Consider the following 17,625-nt stretch of genomic DNA (forward strand, 5'->3'; position numbering starts at 1 on the left):
AATATTTACAGGACAAATATCCCTACTTGAAAACCGACCTGGACTGGATGTTTTGTAAATGGAATAAGTGGACAAAAAATTAAGAAAGGTACAGATATCCAGTCACAGGAACATTTGATAAGACTAAGTGTAATCTGATAAGTGACATAGTCAAGGGAAGGCAAGCCAGTAAGAAGAAGAGTAATAAGAAGGTTACCATACTGTCAGGCACTGGGACAAATTCGGACTGAAGGACAGATGTTTTATGTTCAAAGTCAGTTGAAACAGTTGAAGAGTAAATGGGTGGCAGAGGGAAGGGACAAGGGAAAAAGAGAGACCCAGGATGTGGGCCCCTTCACCCTACAGCTTCCCCACCTTATGAAGATAAAGAAGGAGGTGTGGAAGTGAGAGAAGGTTTATACCCTTTAATAGCTACTGGTACAAAGGTAATTATTAAGGGGGAACTAATGAAAGAAGATGAAGAAGGAGAAGAGGGTGAGAGTCTACAAACGGGAAAAAAAACAATAGAACGAGATGGAGAAAAAGTTTCAGTAATTGGCCAATTGCGGAAATTGTGTCCCCCGGGTCCTTGTCAACCCCACTAGGAAACCCAGCCAAAGACAAAGACAGGAAGATTCCGCATATGGCCAGCAGTTCATATAAGGGCAGTAGTGGACCCTGGGATCCGGAAAAGGACTGGGAAACAGGCAGTAAGAAAAAGATCTCATACAAACCCATGAGAACTACCAGATATATGATGGAAGAACAACGTTTGGAACGAGTAAAAGAATACTGTTTTCGAAGAACAATGGAAAGACTTAAGGCGTAAAGTTCGGGAACACCGAAAATAACTGAGGGAACTACCCATGGACAGTTCACTGATGTAATGATCCGTTGTGGGTTAATGGCTCAACTCGCTGAGCTGGAGTTAAGCCAGTGCAGACAACACCTATGGGACTGCTTGAGAGATATGTTCCCTACCATGCGAGACATGAGTAGACTATCTGACTATAAATTTGGACCCGACTCAGATTTCGGAGATTGGATAGATAACCTGAAACAGAAATGGCTTGAGGAATTGGGAGAGCGCCATGACCATTCTGAAGCCACCAAGAACATATTTTATGACAGAGCCTGCCACAACCTCCCAGAAAAAGTACAGATGCAACTGAGGGATGTCGTGGGCTGGGATAGAAAGGCGGGTGGGGAACACGAGGATTATATGAGACACCACTGCCAAAACTGGCTTCATGATCAACACGCAGAGAAATCAAGAAAACAGGGGCTTGATGGTGCAGTAAAAAAGGTCCAATTGGCTCAATTGGAGAAGGGTAATAAAGGAGGTGAGCCTGACATGGTGATGATGAACACTCCTGCTCCTACAGCGCCCCCAAGTGGACCTGCGCCGCAACCACAGCCCATAGTGCCTTTTGTACAATTTCCCCCACAGAGCTATGGGAACCCACAACCATGGGGCCCACCATCTCCCAGAATGCCACCTATGCAATGCTAGGGGTGTGGACAATTTGGACACATGAGGAACCAATGTCCACATGATCCTCAATATCAAGGATGGGCTACAACACCTGGAGTGAACCGAAGAGGGAGAGGAAATTTCAGAGGAGGAAACAGAGGAGGATACCAACAACAAGGTGGATATCAGCAACAACCCCAAACCAATGGAGGACCTCCCCAGCAGGCACAAAGTGGTTACCAGCCTGGACCTGGCCACCAAGGAGGACGCGGAGGAAATCAACCACAGAGAGGGGGAAGAGGAGGTGTCTGGCCACAAGGAAGTCAGAACACCAACAGTTCCTATTTCCCGTACGATCAGCAATGAATAGGCCCAGACCCTTTCCTCCAGTGTCCCCAGTGCATATTCGAAGATGGAAAATAGGACCCAATAATCAAACTTAGGGTACATGGAAGAACTATCCCATTCTTAATTGACACTGGAGCCCAATGTTCTTGCTTAGGTGCACCAGCCTGACCTCTCTGACACTGCTCTGACTGATGCTGACTTGGAGCTTTCGTTGATGGTTCTGCATATACAGATCAAACTACAGGGAAGAAACATGCAGGGTTTTGTAGTGTGACAATTGATAGAACCACTCACATACAACAACCATTACCAGATACTTTCTCAGCTCAACAGGCTGAACCTTTGACGCTAACCACTGCCTGTAAAATGGGAGAAGGGAAAAGGGTTACAATTTTCTCTGATTCTGCTTATGGAATAGGGGTTTGTCTCTCCTGGTGTGGTGTCTGGGGGATTAGGGGTTTTCACAGTGATTTTGGAAGTCCTATTCGTAATAGATCTATGATTTTAGATATCTTGGAGGCTACAAAGAATAACAAAGAATATCTAGTTAACAGAAGAAAAGAAAGACAAAATAAGGACAGAAGAAAAAGGACATCAAAGTGAAACAGTCCTCTAAAGACACAAGAGACAATAGTACAAGAAACAACGCTTCTATTGCGTTTATATTCTATTTCTATAGCTTCTTCAAGGTTTCCAAGATGGCGTAGCAGTCAGACGCCCTTTGTCCTCGTCTTGTCCCGTGTATATATGTTTTGTATCTTTTTGTCTTTTTCTTCGCATATCTTTTTCTATATTTTTTCTAAAAACTCAACTTCAAAACACTCTCCTGCAACCCGCCTCACCAAATGTGGTGCGGATCTGTTTTTTTTTTTTTAAGTATTTTTCACCTCGTATCCGAAATCCACAACAGAAGCTAACCAGAAGTTAGCCAGCTCTCTAGCTAACGTTAGTATTCAGCTAACCACGGCTAGCGGTCATCAGCTATCCTTTAGCTCGGAAAGCTATCGCCAGTTTTGTACAACGGGATTCAGACCAGAGCATACCGGACCTATTTTCTCTCCATATCCCCGGATTTCTACCGCAAGCTCTGGACATTTACACCTGGATCTTGCAGCTAACTAGCTGCTATCCGAGTGACTATTGGCTAACGTCGATTCCGGAGGAAACACCAATTATCCCGGAGCTAGCCAGCAGAAGAGTTCCATCAGCCACTCCTGGGCTACAATCACCTATCCGGACCCGTTTTACTGCCGATGCGGAGCCCCACCGGGCCTTCACGACTGGAATACCGACGGACGTTATCTGCCCGAGGGAGTTATTCAACTGGCCCCTCCATCGCGACGTAACCTGAACGCCCATATGCTTACTGCAGCCCGCTAATCGTTAGCTGTCTTGAGCATATCGGCTGCTATCTGAACAGGTCTATCGAACAATCTTCTTGGGCCACTATAACTATAACTATTTTGACAACTGGATTGGTCCCCTCTACCACACGTAACCCACTAATCTACCGATGGAAACGCACGGGGTGGCTAAAAACAGACCTCTATCTTCTGCTAGCTTGCTACTCATGGCTCGGCTAGCTGTCTGAATCGCCGTGACCCCAACCAACCTCACTACTCACTGGCCCCTTATGATCACTCGGCTAAGCATGCCTCTCCTTAATGTCAATATGCCTTGTCCATTGCTGTTCTGGTTAGTGTTTATTAGCTTATTTCACTGTAGAGCCTCTAGCCCTGCTCATTATACCTTATCCAACCCTTCAGTTCCACCACCCACACATGCGATGACATCACCTGGTTTCAATTATGTTTCTAGAGACAATATCTCTTTCATCATCACTCAATGCCTAGGTTTACCTCCACTGTATTCACATCCTACCATACCTTTGTCTGTACACTATACCTTGAATCTATTTTATCGCCCCCAGAAACCTGCTCCTTTTACTCTCTGTTCCGGACGTCCTAGACGTCCAATTCTCATGGCTTTTAGTCGTACCCTTATCCTACTCCTCCTCTGTTCCTCTGGCGATGTAGAGGTGAATCCAGGCCCTGCGGTGCCTAGCTCTACTCCTATTCCCCAGGCGCTCTCTTTTGGTGACTTCTGTAACTGTAAAAGCCTTGGTTTCATGCATGTTAACATTAGAAGCCTCCTCCCTAAGTTTGTTTTATTCACTGCTTTAGCACACTCTGCCAACCTGGATGTCTTAGCCGTGTCTGAATCCTGGCTTAGGAAGACCACCAATAACTCTGAAATCTCCATCCCTAACTACAACATTTTCAGACAAGATAGAATGGCCAAAGGGGGCGGTGTTGCAATCTACTGCAGAGATAGCCTGCAGAGTTCTGTCCTATCCAGGTCTGTACCCAAACAATTTGAACTTCTACTTTTAAAAATCCACCTCTCTTAAAACAAGTCTCTCACCGTTGCCGCCTGCTATAGACCACCCTCTGCCCCCAGCTGTGCTCTAGATACCATATGTGAACTGATTGCCCCCCATCTATCTTCAGAGCTCGTGCTGCTAGGTGACCTAAACTGTGACATGCTTAACACCCTGGCCATCCTACAATCTAAGCTTGATGCCCTCAATCTCACACAAATTATCAATGAACCTACCAGGTACAACCCCAAAGCCGTAAACACGGGCAACCTCATAGATATCATCCTAACCAACTTGCCCTCTAAATACACCTCTGCTGTTTTCAACCAAGATCTCAGCGATCACTGCCTCATTGCCTGCATCCGTAATGGGTCAGCGGTCAAACGACCTCCACTCATCACTATCAAACTCTCCCTGAAACACTTCCGTGAGCAGGCCTTTCTAATCGACCTGGCCCGGGTATCCTGGAAGGATATCGACCTCATCCCGTCAGTAGAGGATGCCTGGTGTTTAAAAAAAAGCCTTCCTCACCATCTTAAATAAGCATGCCCCATTCAAGAAGTTTAGAACCAGGAACATATATAGCCCTTGGTTCTCTCCAGACCTGACTGCCCTTAACCAACACAAAAACATCCTGTGGCGTTCTGCATTAGCATCGAACAGCCCCCGTGAAATGCAACTTTTTAGGGAAGTTGGAAACCAAAATACACAGGCAGTTAGAAAAGCCACGGCTAGCTTTTTCAAGCAGAAATTTGCTTCCTGCAACACAAACTCAAAAAAGTTCTGGGACATTGTAAAGTCCATGGAGAATAAGAGCACCTCCTCCCAGCTGCCCACTGCACTGAGGATAGGAAACTCTGTCACCACCGATAAATCCACTATAATTGAGAATTTCAATAAGCATTTTTCTACGGCTGGCCATGCTTACCACCTGGCCACCCCTACCCCGGTCAACAGCTCTGCACCCCCCACAGCAACTCGCCCAAGCCTTCCCCATTTCTCCTTCTCCCAAATCCAGTCAGCTGATGTTCTGAAAGAGCTGCAAAATCTGGACCCCACAAATCAGCCGGGCTAGACAATCTGGACCCTTTCTTTCTAAAATTATCTGCCGAAATTGTTGCAACCCCTATTACTAGCCTGTTCAACTTCTCTTTCGTGTCGTCTGAGATTCCCAAAGATTGGAAAGCAGCTGCAGTCATCCCCCTCTTCAAAGGGGGGGACACTCTTGATCCAAACTGCTACAGACCTATATCTATCCTACCCTGCCTTTCTAAGGTCTTCGAAAGCCAAGTTAACAAACAGATCACCGACCATTTCGAATCCCACCGTACCTTCTCCGCTATGCAATCTGGTTTCAGAGCTGGTCATGGGTGCACCTCAGCCACGCTCAAGGTTCTAAACGATATCTTACTTAACCGCCATCGAAAAGAAACAATACTGTGCAGCCGTATTCATTGACCTGGCCAAGGCTTTCGACTCTGTCAATCATCACATCCTCATCGGCAGACTCAACAGCCTTGGTTTCTCAAATGATTGCCTCGCCTGGTTCACCAACTACTTCTCCGACAGAGTTCAGTGTGTCAAATCTGAGGGCCTGTTGTCCGGGCCTCTGGCAGTCTCTGGCGGTGCCACAGGGTTAAATTTTTGGGCCGACTCTCTTCTCTGTATATACTGTATCAATGATGTCGCTCTTGCTGCTGGTGAGTCTCTGATACAACTCTACGCAGACGACACCATTCTGTATACTTCTGGCCCTTCTTTGGACACTGTGTTAAAAACCCTCCAGACGAGCTTCAATGCCATACAACTCTCCTTCCGTGGCCTCCAACTGCTCTTAAATACAAGTAAAACTAAATGCATGCTCTTCAACCGATCGCTGCCTGCACCTGCCCGCCCGTCCAGCATCACTACTCTGGACGGTTCTGACTTGGAATATGTGGACAACTACAAATACCTAGGTGTCTGGTTAGACTGTAAACTCTCCTTCCAGACTTACCTTAAACATCTCCAATCCAAAGTTAAATCTAGAATTGGCTTCCTATTTCGCAACAAAGCACCGTTCACTCATGCTGCCAAACATACCCTCGTAAAACTGACCATCTTACCGATCCTCGACTTTGGGGATGTCATTTACAAAATAGCCTGCAACACCCTACTCAAATCAAATCAAATCAAATTGTATTTGTCACATACACATGGTTAGCAGATGTTAATGCGAGTGTAGCGAAATGCTTGTGCTTCTAGTTCTGACAATGCATTAATAACCAACGAGTAATCTAACCTAACAATTCCACAACTACTACCTTATACACACAAGTGTAAAGGGATAAAGAATATGTACATAAAGATATATGAATGAGTGATGGTACAGAACGGCATAGGCAAGATGCAGTAGATGGTATAGAGTACAGTATATACATATGAGATGAGTAATGTAGGGTATATAAACATAAAGTGGCTTAGTTTAAAGTGGCTAGTGATACATGTATTACATAAAGATGACAAGATGCAGTAGATGATATAGAGTACAGTATATACATATACATATGAGATGAGTAATGTAGGGTATGTAAACATTATATTAAGTGGCATTGTTTAAAGTGGCTAGTGATACATTTTTACATACATTTCCATCAATTCCCATTATTAAAGTGGCTGGAGTTGAGTCAGTATGTTGGCAGCAGTCACTAAATGTTAGTGGTGGCTGTTTAACAGTCTCATGGCCTTGAGATAGAAGCTGTTTTTCAGTCTCTCGGTCGCTGCTTTGATGCACCTGTACTGACCTCGCCTTCTGGATGATAGTGGGGTGAACAGGCAGTGGCTCGGGTGGTTGTTGTCCTTGATGATCTTTATGGCCTTCCTGTGACATCGGGTAGTGTAGGTGTCCTGGAGGGCAGGTAGTTTGCCCCCGCTGATGCGTTGTGCAGACCTCACTACCCCCTGGAGAGCCTTACGGTTGTGGGCGGAGCAGTTGCCGTACCAGGCGGTGATACAGCCCGACAGGATGCTCTCGATTGTGCATCTGTAGAAGTTTGTGAGTGCTTTTGGTGACAAGCCGAATTTCTTCAGCCTCCTGAGGTTGAAGAGGCGCTGCTGCGGCTTCTTCACAACGCTGTCTGTGTGGATGGACCAATTCAGTTTGTCCGTGATGTGTACGCCAAGGAACTTAAAACGTACTACCCTCTCCACTACTGTCCCGTCGATGTGGATAAGGGGGTGCTCCCTCTGCTGTTTCCTGAAGTCCACAATCATCTCCTTTGTTTTGTTGACGTTGAGTGTGAGGTTATTTTCCTGACACCACACTCCGAGGGCCCTCACCTCCTCCCTGTAGGCCGTCTCGTCGTTGTTGGTAATCAAGCCTACCACTGTAGTGTCATCCGCAAACTTGATGATTGAGTTGGAGGCGTGCATGGCCACGCAGTCGTGGGTGAACAGGGAGTACAGGAGAGGGCTCAGAACCGACCCTTGTGGGGCCCCAGTGTTCAGTGGGGTGGAGAACCGACCCTTGTGGGGCCCCAGTGATCAGTGGGGTGGAGATGTTGTTACCTACCCTCACCACCTGGGGGGCGGCCCGTCAGGAAGTCCAGTACCCAGTTGCACAGGGCGGGGTCGAGACCCAGGGTCTCGAGCTTGATGACGAGTTTGGAGGGTACTATGGTGTTAAATGCTGAGCTGTAGTCGATGAACAGCATTCTCACATAGGTATTCCTCTTGTCCAGATGGGTTAGGGCAGTGTGCAGTGTGGTTGCGATTGCGTCATCTGTGGACCTATTGGGTCGGTAAGCAAATTGGAGTGGGTCTAGGGTGTCAGGCAGGGTGGAGGTGATATGGTCCTTGACTAGTCTCTCAAAGCACTTCATGATTGCCTTGCAATCAACAAATTGGATGCACTCTATCACAGTGCCATCCGTTTTGTCACCAAAGCCCCATATACTACCCACAACTGCAACCTGTACGCTCTCGTTGGCTGGCCCTCGCTTCATACTCGTCGCCAAACCCACTGGCTCCAGGTCATCTACAAGACCCTGCTAGGTAAAGTCCCGCCTTATCTCTGCTCGCTGGTCACCATAGCTGCACCCACCCGTAGCACGCGTTCTAGCAGGTATATCTCACTTGTCATCCCCAAAGCCAATTCCTCCTTTGGCCGCCTCTCCTTCCAGTTCTCTGCTGCCAATGACTGGAACGAACTACAAAAATCTCTGAAACTGGAAATACTTATTTCCCTCACTAGCTTTAAGCACCAGCTGTCAGAGCAGCTCACAGATCACTGCACCTGTACATAGCCCATCTATAAATAGCCCAAACAACTACCGCTTCCCCTACTGTATTTATTTATTTATTTAGCTCCTTTGCACCTCAGTATTTCTACTTTGCACACTCATCTACTGTCAAATCTACCATTCCAGTATTTTAATTGCTATATTGTATTTACTTCGCCACCATGGCCTATTTATTGCCTTTACCTCCCTTATCTCACCTCATTTGCTCACATTGTATATAGACTTATTTTTCTACTGTATTATTGACTGATGTTTGTTTTACTCCATGTGTAACTCTGTGTTGTTATATGTGTCGAACTGCTTTGCTTTATTTTGGCCAGGTCGCAGTTGTAAATGAGAACTTGTTCTCAACTTGCCTACCTGGTTAAATAAAGGTTAAATAAAAAAATAACAAATGATGCTGCCCTCTGCTTTGGATATTGTGAAGGTTGCTGCTCACACTGGGGGGAAATATTTTGTGAGTATGGGTAACACCATGGCAAATGAGGCTGCTAAATTGGCTGCCTCAAACTGTCACAGCCACTCCATGTTCTTCTCTGCTACTGTTGGGAAAGACACTGATGATTTGGCATCTAAACAGGCTTTGGATGTTGGTTCTCATTTGGTATGGCAACAGCGGGGTTGTAAACTTGACACAGTTTCTCAAATTTGGAGACGGACTCTGTCTGGCAGACCGTGTCTGCCAACTTGTCTTATCGCCTCTGTTTGCCAGGTGGCCCATGGTATGGCCCATTTGTCAAGGGGGGATATGATAGAGGCAATTTCTTTGGATTGGTTTTGTCCAAATTTGACTCAGCATGTGAAACAGTTTATGTTTCGATGTGCTACGTGCATGCAATTTAACATTGCCAAAGGGACACCTCTGAAACCAGGTCATTTCTCTACGCCAAGAGGACCATTTGTCCCTCTTGCCATGGATTTTATAGATCTTGCAGAAAGAAAAGAAAGGAAAAGGTACTGTTTAGTCCTTATTGACAGGTTCACCAGGTGGGTGGAGGCATTTCCCACCACACACTGTGATGCTAAGACAGTAGCAAAGCTACTAGTGAGGGAGATAATAGCTACATTTGGTGTTCCTGAGGTTTTATCTGCAGACAATGGTACCCACTTCACTGGTGATGTAGTGAAGCAGGTAGCCATAATGATGGGAGTGAACCAGAAGTTTGTGTCCATCTACCACCTATGGGGTTACCGAGAGAGCTAACTAATCCATTAAACAAGGGTTAGCTAAGGCATGTCACTCCACCAAGAAATCTTGGGTGGATTGTTTACCACTGGTGTTAATGAAAATGTACAGGTGTGTTAATAAAGGCCTGGGGTGTACACCACATTAAATGTTGACAGGAAGACCCATGAATGTTCCCACACACAGACCCATGACTGATAGACACATAGACCTCACTCTAGCTGAAGTAGAACACTTGGAGAACATGAAAGAGCTAACTACTATTGTCAGATCTCTCCACTTTCACACTATGAAAGCTCAGGAGGAGGTATCAGGTGAAGACCCCGATTACCTGCCTGTTGAGGTTGGAGACTGGGTCAAAATCAGGGTCCACAAGAGAAAATGGAACCAGCCAAGATGGATGGGGCCATTCAAGGTAACCATGGCAACACCAACAGCGGTCAGAGTTTTGGAAAGGTCCGGCTGGCACCACCTGTCCCACTGCTAGAAGGTGTTCAGCCCACAGGAGATGATGGAGCCAGACACAGCCTGAAACAAGAGGCAGAAGCAGGTGTGAGTCAAGATCAAAGACTTGAAAAAGATGAAGGGCAAGACCAAAGCCCTGAAGAACCAACTGTTTTACATGATCAGTAAGGTTATGTTGTAAATAAACAAACCATTAGGGGTATATAAGAGAGAGAAGACGACAGCATGTGGTCGTTGGTGGTTGACTGTGTTGGCTCTATCCACACTACTTGTTTGTGTGGGTGAAGCCGGCCCTGTCAACACGTGGGTAAAGTTTGTTTGAGACTTAGGTAGAAAAGTGTCCCCAAACGGGACTGCGGTGTTAATTTGTCTAAACCCAAATCCATGAGAGAGTTGTTTGGTTCAATGAGTAGACGAATGGCAGAGACAGATCAGGCCTGTGGAATGTTGTATTTTATGAGGAGGGCAAAAGACAAGCAGAGCCAGAGTAATTGTACCCTAGGACTCTTTTATGGACATGAGCTAATTGATCAGGGTAATAAGAACGTATAGAAAGGGACTGTGGGATACAAGATCTGGGGAGGGTGTTTGATAAATGGGAATCCAGAAGCTGTGGATAAAATAGGGACTGTAATTTGTGGGTTTTTGCCACGGCATAATCCCCGGGATGATGATAATTGGAAGATAGTTAGGAAAAGTATTGTGTACTCACCCAATGATGTATGGTTGGAGTGAAAACCTGGGGACCACTGTGGCTGAAACAATTTTAGAGAATCTGAAGGAAGAACGTGTTCCGCCATTATGTATCTGTAACAATGGCTCTTTGGCTGTGGGTGTAACAGTGCACTGTAGATCTTATGCAGGCTACCTCCCTGAAGAAGAAGAGCGCAGGCTAAATTGTAGTACACCCTATGGGTGGCATTTTGTGGATATTTAATTACTACAGTGACCTATCTTGCTCTAAATGATGGTATGGGATCACCCTGGGGGTTTATGTGGATTTGCGGCGGTAGAGGTTATCTGGTAATTCCAAATAACTGGCGCGGGTGTTGTTTCCTCAGTGAAACTATCTTACCAATGCTCTCAGTCCCCGCCTAGGCTATACTAACTAACCGTTCTACTGATCCCATTTCCACACATATGAAAAGGTCGATTCCAATTAACAATGAGGCGTATGACCATGTCCTTAAACTAGCTGAGATATTCGGTATCTCCATTATTCCTAGCATTGGTGTATCCATTTTAGGTAAATGGATTAATAATTTGACTTACTCGCTACAAGCTCATATTAATTTGACCTACAAGGGTTTTAGCCAGCTCTCCCTGGATGTCCAGAATCTAAAGGCAGTTACTGCTAGGCACAGTTTGGCTTTGGATTACCTGCTGGCAGCACAGGGAGGCGAGAGTAAGGCCCTGGGACTGGACCTCGATGATGAATGCGTAATGTTACTTCCTGACTCCTCCGATAACATGACCAAAATCCTGCTTGATATGTCTAAGCTCTCTAATACTCTCAGCCCTGGTGACGATGATGTTCTGATCAGGATTGGTAAATGGTTCACTGGTAAATTTGGAAATGTTATGGGACAGATTTTAATGGGTATCTTAACATTTGTAGTTCCTTTGTTGACAGGCTTTTGCTGTGTTTTGATTTTTTGTTGTCTTGGTAAATGGGCAGTGAAGAAGACCATGCCTGGTTGAATGGTATTGGCTTTACCTGCCTCCTATGATGAGTACTATGATGCCACTGGTGTTGACCCCAACGATGACCCTCTTGCTTGCCCAACTGACACAGAGGATGATTTCTATACTACCTATATGTGAATGTTTAAAAGTTCTAGATGTCTAACGTCGATTTCTGTACATGGTTATACGAGACTAGGTAGTCTCAAGGGGGGAAATGTTGGGGGTTACCCTGGAGGTCGTGTGTGGGGCTACACCAATGCCATGATTACTGTATATATGTGATGACCTTTATGCTTGCAATGCGCAATGATGGAAAAGTACTGGGTAAATGGAGATGTACTGCTTTAGTTCTCAGGCTGAGAATTGTCTGCACCTGCTGATAGTCACACAGCCTCAAGGCCGAGATAGTAGAGTGAGAAACCACAGTTTTAGATACTTGGTGGTTTTAGAAACCACCATTTTAGATACTTTGTATCTAATCCAATGCACCAATGTTAAGGTATGATTGACGGTAGGTTGTCCACACCCACTAGCATAAGGAGCGTTGTCTCCTGTTTCGCCACACAGATCTTTACTATAGACTACTGAGGTATTCTGTATGTGAATCTCTGTCTGCAATTGCATTTTATTACTAAAGAGTTTTATACCAAGGTTCCTGTGTCTGTGTCATCTATCTGGAAGACTGATTGTCAAAGGAAACTTACATCACACCATGCAAAGGACTACCCAACACTTCCACAGCTTCTTGCATCTTCCTCATCACATATTTCACATTCCCACCTCTGTTCCATAGAGCCACATCATCAGCATACAAAAACATTGATTTTCTGTGATTGCCACAAAGTCATAAACCCCGCCTATTTCTAAAATGTATCTTCTTAAAGGGCAACTTTACCACTTTTCAACCTCATTTTCATTATCTCTTGGACAATAACAGTGTCAAAATAATTTGAAAATGGCACATTTCTATGTTTTGTTGAAAAAATATAAAGTTAAAAAGTTCTACCCGATGACATCATCTAAAGTTAAAACATTTTTTTAAATTGTTATTTTCAAACACTATTAGTTTTGTGATGACATGGAGAGCAAGAAAATACATTCCCCCTGGCCAAAAAAAAACCCCACCTGGGAGTGGGGTGTTTCGCTTCCTCTTCCATCTGTAAATGAGCTATGTATAATGGAAAACACAAATCTTGTTGCAGATCAGATGGTTCTCTGGTACTAGAATTACTGCTATGGGATCAACTGACATACAATACTGACATGTAGGCCTATCCCTAGCCAAAGAAAGCTCATCCTCTCCCCTTTTCTTTGCTCCAATTGGACAAGGTGCTAAATCCATCTTTCTGATGAGAAGTGTCTGTCATTTATTAAAGGCTTAGGCCATTTTAGAGTTATTTACCAATCACACATGGAAACGTACATTGTTGTTTTGTAATTTTCTCACTTTTCAAAAGTAGGTTGTGTCATATTATGTACTTACTGGTGTGTCAATCTCCTTGAAAGACTGACATTTGGTTGAAAGACAGATGTTCTTAACCACTAAAAGGACACACACTACCTACACACTGTGACTACGAAACACTTCTGCAGATGATATAGGTTTTTGTCTGTATTCATACTTCCTTCAAATAACATAATAGGCTACTATCAATATGGCTTGTGTTGTTAAAATTGAGAAATAAATACAGTAGCCTACATGCATGACAGACCATTAAACAGCTATACATCACACGTAGTGCCACAGCTTGTCTGTGAAAGTTGTGGCTAAAAGGGTTACTGCATGACTTCCTTCCTGTTGCGTACATAGTTCCCTAAAATATTTGATTAGCTACTGAATGATTTGATTCTAACCCAGACAAGAATAATGAATCTGCAGTTCCAGGACTAAGGATGGACGACCAAGTAGCCTACGTTAGAAAACATGCTACAGTTGGATTATTTTTAGTCTGTGGAGGTATAGGCTAGACCTCTCCTGCCCTGCACTATGGACAAAAAAACGGATCTACATTGCAATTTAATGAGAGACATTGTGCCTTGCGGGAATCAAGACATTTAGACAAACAGTGAGCTGCAGCTGCTACAGATTCAGCTTCCTCTTTTTCTGCTGGGAGTATCAGGGAAACCTTTGGTGTGTTATATGACATTTTTTTGTAGTTACTGTATTTCACTTTTCTTTTTTACTTCAATAATGACAATTCATGTTTTATGTGATCAACTCTGTTAAGTGCTTAGTGTGTATACAGAGCAGCACATCTATTAAAAGAAAGAAAGAAATCAAATGTGAAGGATATTACAGTACAGTTTTTCTTATTGGAGGTACCACATTGCAATAGTCTGGAGAATGATGTCAAGAGCATGTACGGTAAGTTGAAATACATTTTTCCTAAACCACATGTACTGTTTGTAGATGAACAACTTAACAAAAAGAACATCTATTTACGAATTGGATATAAACTTGTCTGTTTTGATAAACAGTTATGATGTGAAAGAACCAGTGGTGGAAAAAGTACCCAATTGTCAAACTTAATAGAAAATGGTTCAGGTAAAAGTGAAAGTGACCCAGTAAAATACTATTTGAGTAAAAGTCTAAAAGTATTTGGTTGGAAATATACTTAAATATAAAAAGTAAATGTAATTGCTAAAATTACTTAAGTAGCAAAAGTAAAAGTATAAATCACTTTAAATTTCTTATATCAAGCAAACCAGATGGCACCATTTTCTTGTTATTGTTTAATTTACGGATAGCCAGGGCACACTCAGACATAATTTATAAACGAAGCATGTGTGTTAATGCATTGGCCAGATCAGAGGAAGTAGGGATGATCAGGGATGTTCTCTTGATAACTGCGTGAATTGGACCATTTTTCTGTCCTACTAAGCATTCAAAATGTAACAAGCACTTTTGGCTGTCAGGTAAAATGTATGGAGTAAAAATGACATTATTTTCTTTAGGAATGTAGTGAAGTAAAAGTAAAATATAAAATAGAAATAGTTAAGTAGAATACAAATACCCAAAATAACTACTTATGTAGTACTTTAAAGTATTTTTACTTATGTACTTTGCACCACTGGAAAGAACCCATGTTAAATTCTCTTGTTTCAGGTTGGTTCCGTCGACTCTTAGTGAAAAAAGAGTCTCCACAGAGCAGCTCCTCTCCACATGTACTGGTCAGGACCCCATCCCCTTCTCTCGATGGTGCCTCATCATTGGTTCTCACCTCCACTCCTAACCCACCAGCACCGTTTCTGAGCTCCATGATTCGTTGGAGCCAGACCTACGACTTGTGTGTGTGCCATAGCCCTGTGGACATCGAAGAAGCCATCCGTCTGGCCACTTACCTGGAGAAACCAGCATATGGCCTGCGCTGTTTCCTGCGGCAACGTGACGCCAACGTGGGGGGTGCCATCTCCACCGAGCTATGCCAGGCTGTGCAGAGCAGCCATTGCTGGGCCCTTCTGATCACCCCCAACTTCCTGCTGGATGACTGGTGCCAGTACATGATGCACCAGGCGCTGTCTGAGGGGCCCATGTCCAACCGGATCATTCCCCTGGTCCTCAACCTGTCTTATTCTCAGTACCCAAAGGAGCTACGCTTTTACTACTACAAAGACCTGAGCAAGAACCCAGAGCGAGGCTACACACAGGTGTACAAGACAGTGCTGAAGTGTGAGTAGTAAAAGTCTGGTACAATTCTTCAGCTATTATGAGGCTGTGTGGTTGTTGACAAAGAGTAATCTGTCAACAACAACTAGAGACACGTTCAAATCTATGGCTGAATAACCTCTTTGTGCTTTCCTTTGTAGACTTGGAGGACATGGATGAAAAAGATGCTGCTAAAGTTGATTGCAACATGCACAGTACTAGCAATAGATTGGAAGGGGCATCCTGTTTTCCAAGGACAAAACTGTCATCAAACTATCAGAATTCTGAGCCTCTGCTTTCACTTCAGGAGATTGAGAGGACAGAGGCTGCAGATTCATAGGACTATTGTAAATCACACACTGGAGGCTGCTGAGGTGAGAACAGCTCATAATAATGGATGGAACGGAGCAAATGTAATGGCATCAAGCCCCTGGAAACCATGTGGTTGATGTATTTGATACCATTCATTACCACGAGCTCGTTCTCCCCAATTAAGGTACCACCAACCTCCTGTGAAATCACACGATAGCTAGAATAAAGAAGGGGCTGACTGACTTAGGGAAATCCCCTTACAAAAACAACCAACTGGGCACACACTGGTTGAATCAACGCTGTTTACACATATTTCAATCAAATCAAATAAAATAATGTTGAACCAACGTATAATAGACGTTGAATTGAGGTCTTTGACCAGTGGGACTGCAATGGTTGACTGATCTGACATGACCACAATTAACTTATTTTTTGTATCGAGTTTCTTATCACAAATGTAAATATTAATACATCTAATCCATTTTGTTGTGTGCACACTTGCGATCTTAATGTACACTGATTCACACATGGTGCTCAAAAGCCAGAGTTATGTGCAATAGAAACCTACTTGGACTGGGTTTTCAGTGGAATAATATGTAATCCAACATGGGAGTGTGATGCAAGATAGTAGAACAGAATATCCCTTTGGTACAAATGATGTTGCTCTGATATGTCATAACCAATGATGTGTATTAACCCTGGATGACTAACAGGGGGCACTGTATTAAAGCCACCGGGCAACCATATTGGCACTTCTCCTCAAGCGTAAAAATATTTTGGAAGCTGTAAGAAATGTATTTATTAACGTCTACATTCGTTTTTTTACATGATTATTCTATTACAGACACCTTAATGCATACTTTAAAAATGCATTATGTGAGCTAAACATAAAAAATTTAAATTAAAAACTATATACAAACATTTTCCTTCAAGTATTTTTTCGAGAGTACTAATGTTACTGTCCCCACTACTTTATTTAACTGGGGAGATCAAGCTGATCCTAAATGTTATAAGCCTATTTCTATTTTGCCCTGTTTATCAAAAGTGTTGGAAAAACTTGTCAACAATCAACTGACTGGCTTTCTTGATGTCTATAGTATTCTCTCTGGTATGCAATCTGGTTTCCGCTCAGGTTATGAATGTGTCACTGCAACCTTAAAGGTCCTGTCACCACTGTCACCATTGCCAGGCAATGTCACCATTGCCCTTGATTCTAAGGAATGTTGTGCTGCTATTTTTATTGACTTGGCCAAAGCTTTTGATACAGTGGACCATTCCATTCTTGTGGGCTGGCTAAGGAGTATTGGTCTCTCTGAGGGGTCTTTGGTCTGGTTTGCTAACTACCTCTCTCAAAGAGTGCAGTGTATAAAGTCAGAACATCTGCTGTCTCAGTCACTGCCTGTCAGCAAGAGAGTACCCCAAGGCTCGATCCTAGGCCCCACTCTCTTCTCAAATTACATCAACAACATAGCTCAGGCAGTAGGAAGCTCTCTCATCCATTTATATGCAAATGATACAGTCTTATACTCAGCTGGCCCCTCCCTGGATTTTGTGATAAACGCTCTACAACAAAGCTTTCTTAGTGTAAAAACAAGCTTTCTCTGCCCTTAACCTTATTCTGAACACCTCCAAAACAAAGGTCATTTGGTTTGGTAAAAAGAATGCCCCTCTCCCCACAGGTGTGATTACTACCTCTGAGGGTTTAGAGCTTGAGGTAGTCACTTAATACAAGTACTTGGGAGTATGGCTAGACAGTACACTGTCCTTCTCTCAGCAAATATCAAAGCTGCAGGCTAAAGTTAAATCTAGACGTGGTTTTCTCCATCGTACATTGCTCCTCTTTCACCCCAGCTGCCAAACTAACCCTGA

General features: G+C 43.8%; 1 protein-coding gene across 1 annotated transcript; it reads left to right on the plus strand.

Annotated features, from left to right (window-relative positions):
- The first annotated feature begins 10,028 nt into the window (after window positions 1-10,028).
- On the plus strand, window positions 10,029-15,784 carry LOC120018510 (toll/interleukin-1 receptor domain-containing adapter protein-like). Its single transcript, XM_038961737.1, has 3 exons — window positions 10,029-10,197; window positions 14,905-15,468; window positions 15,606-15,784. Exons 1-3 carry the CDS (start codon window positions 10,029-10,031, stop codon window positions 15,782-15,784), a joined length of 912 nt encoding a protein of 303 aa, XP_038817665.1.
- The last annotated feature ends 1,841 nt before the right edge of the window (window positions 15,785-17,625 follow it).

Source organism: Salvelinus namaycush, chromosome 23, assembly GCF_016432855.1.
Source record: "Salvelinus namaycush isolate Seneca chromosome 23, SaNama_1.0, whole genome shotgun sequence".
NCBI classification, from domain to species: Eukaryota; Metazoa; Chordata; class Actinopteri; order Salmoniformes; family Salmonidae; genus Salvelinus; species Salvelinus namaycush.

What these genes read in the sequence shown, in the direction of transcription:
- LOC120018510 (XM_038961737.1), top strand. Translation starts at nt 10,029, where the DNA reads ATGGAACCAGCCAAGATGGATGGGGCCATTCAAGGTAACCATGGCAAC. An exon ending in GAAACAAGAGGCAGAAGCAG is followed by an intron (nt 10,198 to 14,904) that starts GTGTGAGTCAAG and finishes CTCTTGTTTCAG; the next exon opens with GTTGGTTCCGTCGACTCTTA. An exon ending in GTACAAGACAGTGCTGAAGT is followed by an intron (nt 15,469 to 15,605) that starts GTGAGTAGTAAA and finishes TTTCCTTTGTAG; the next exon opens with ACTTGGAGGACATGGATGAA.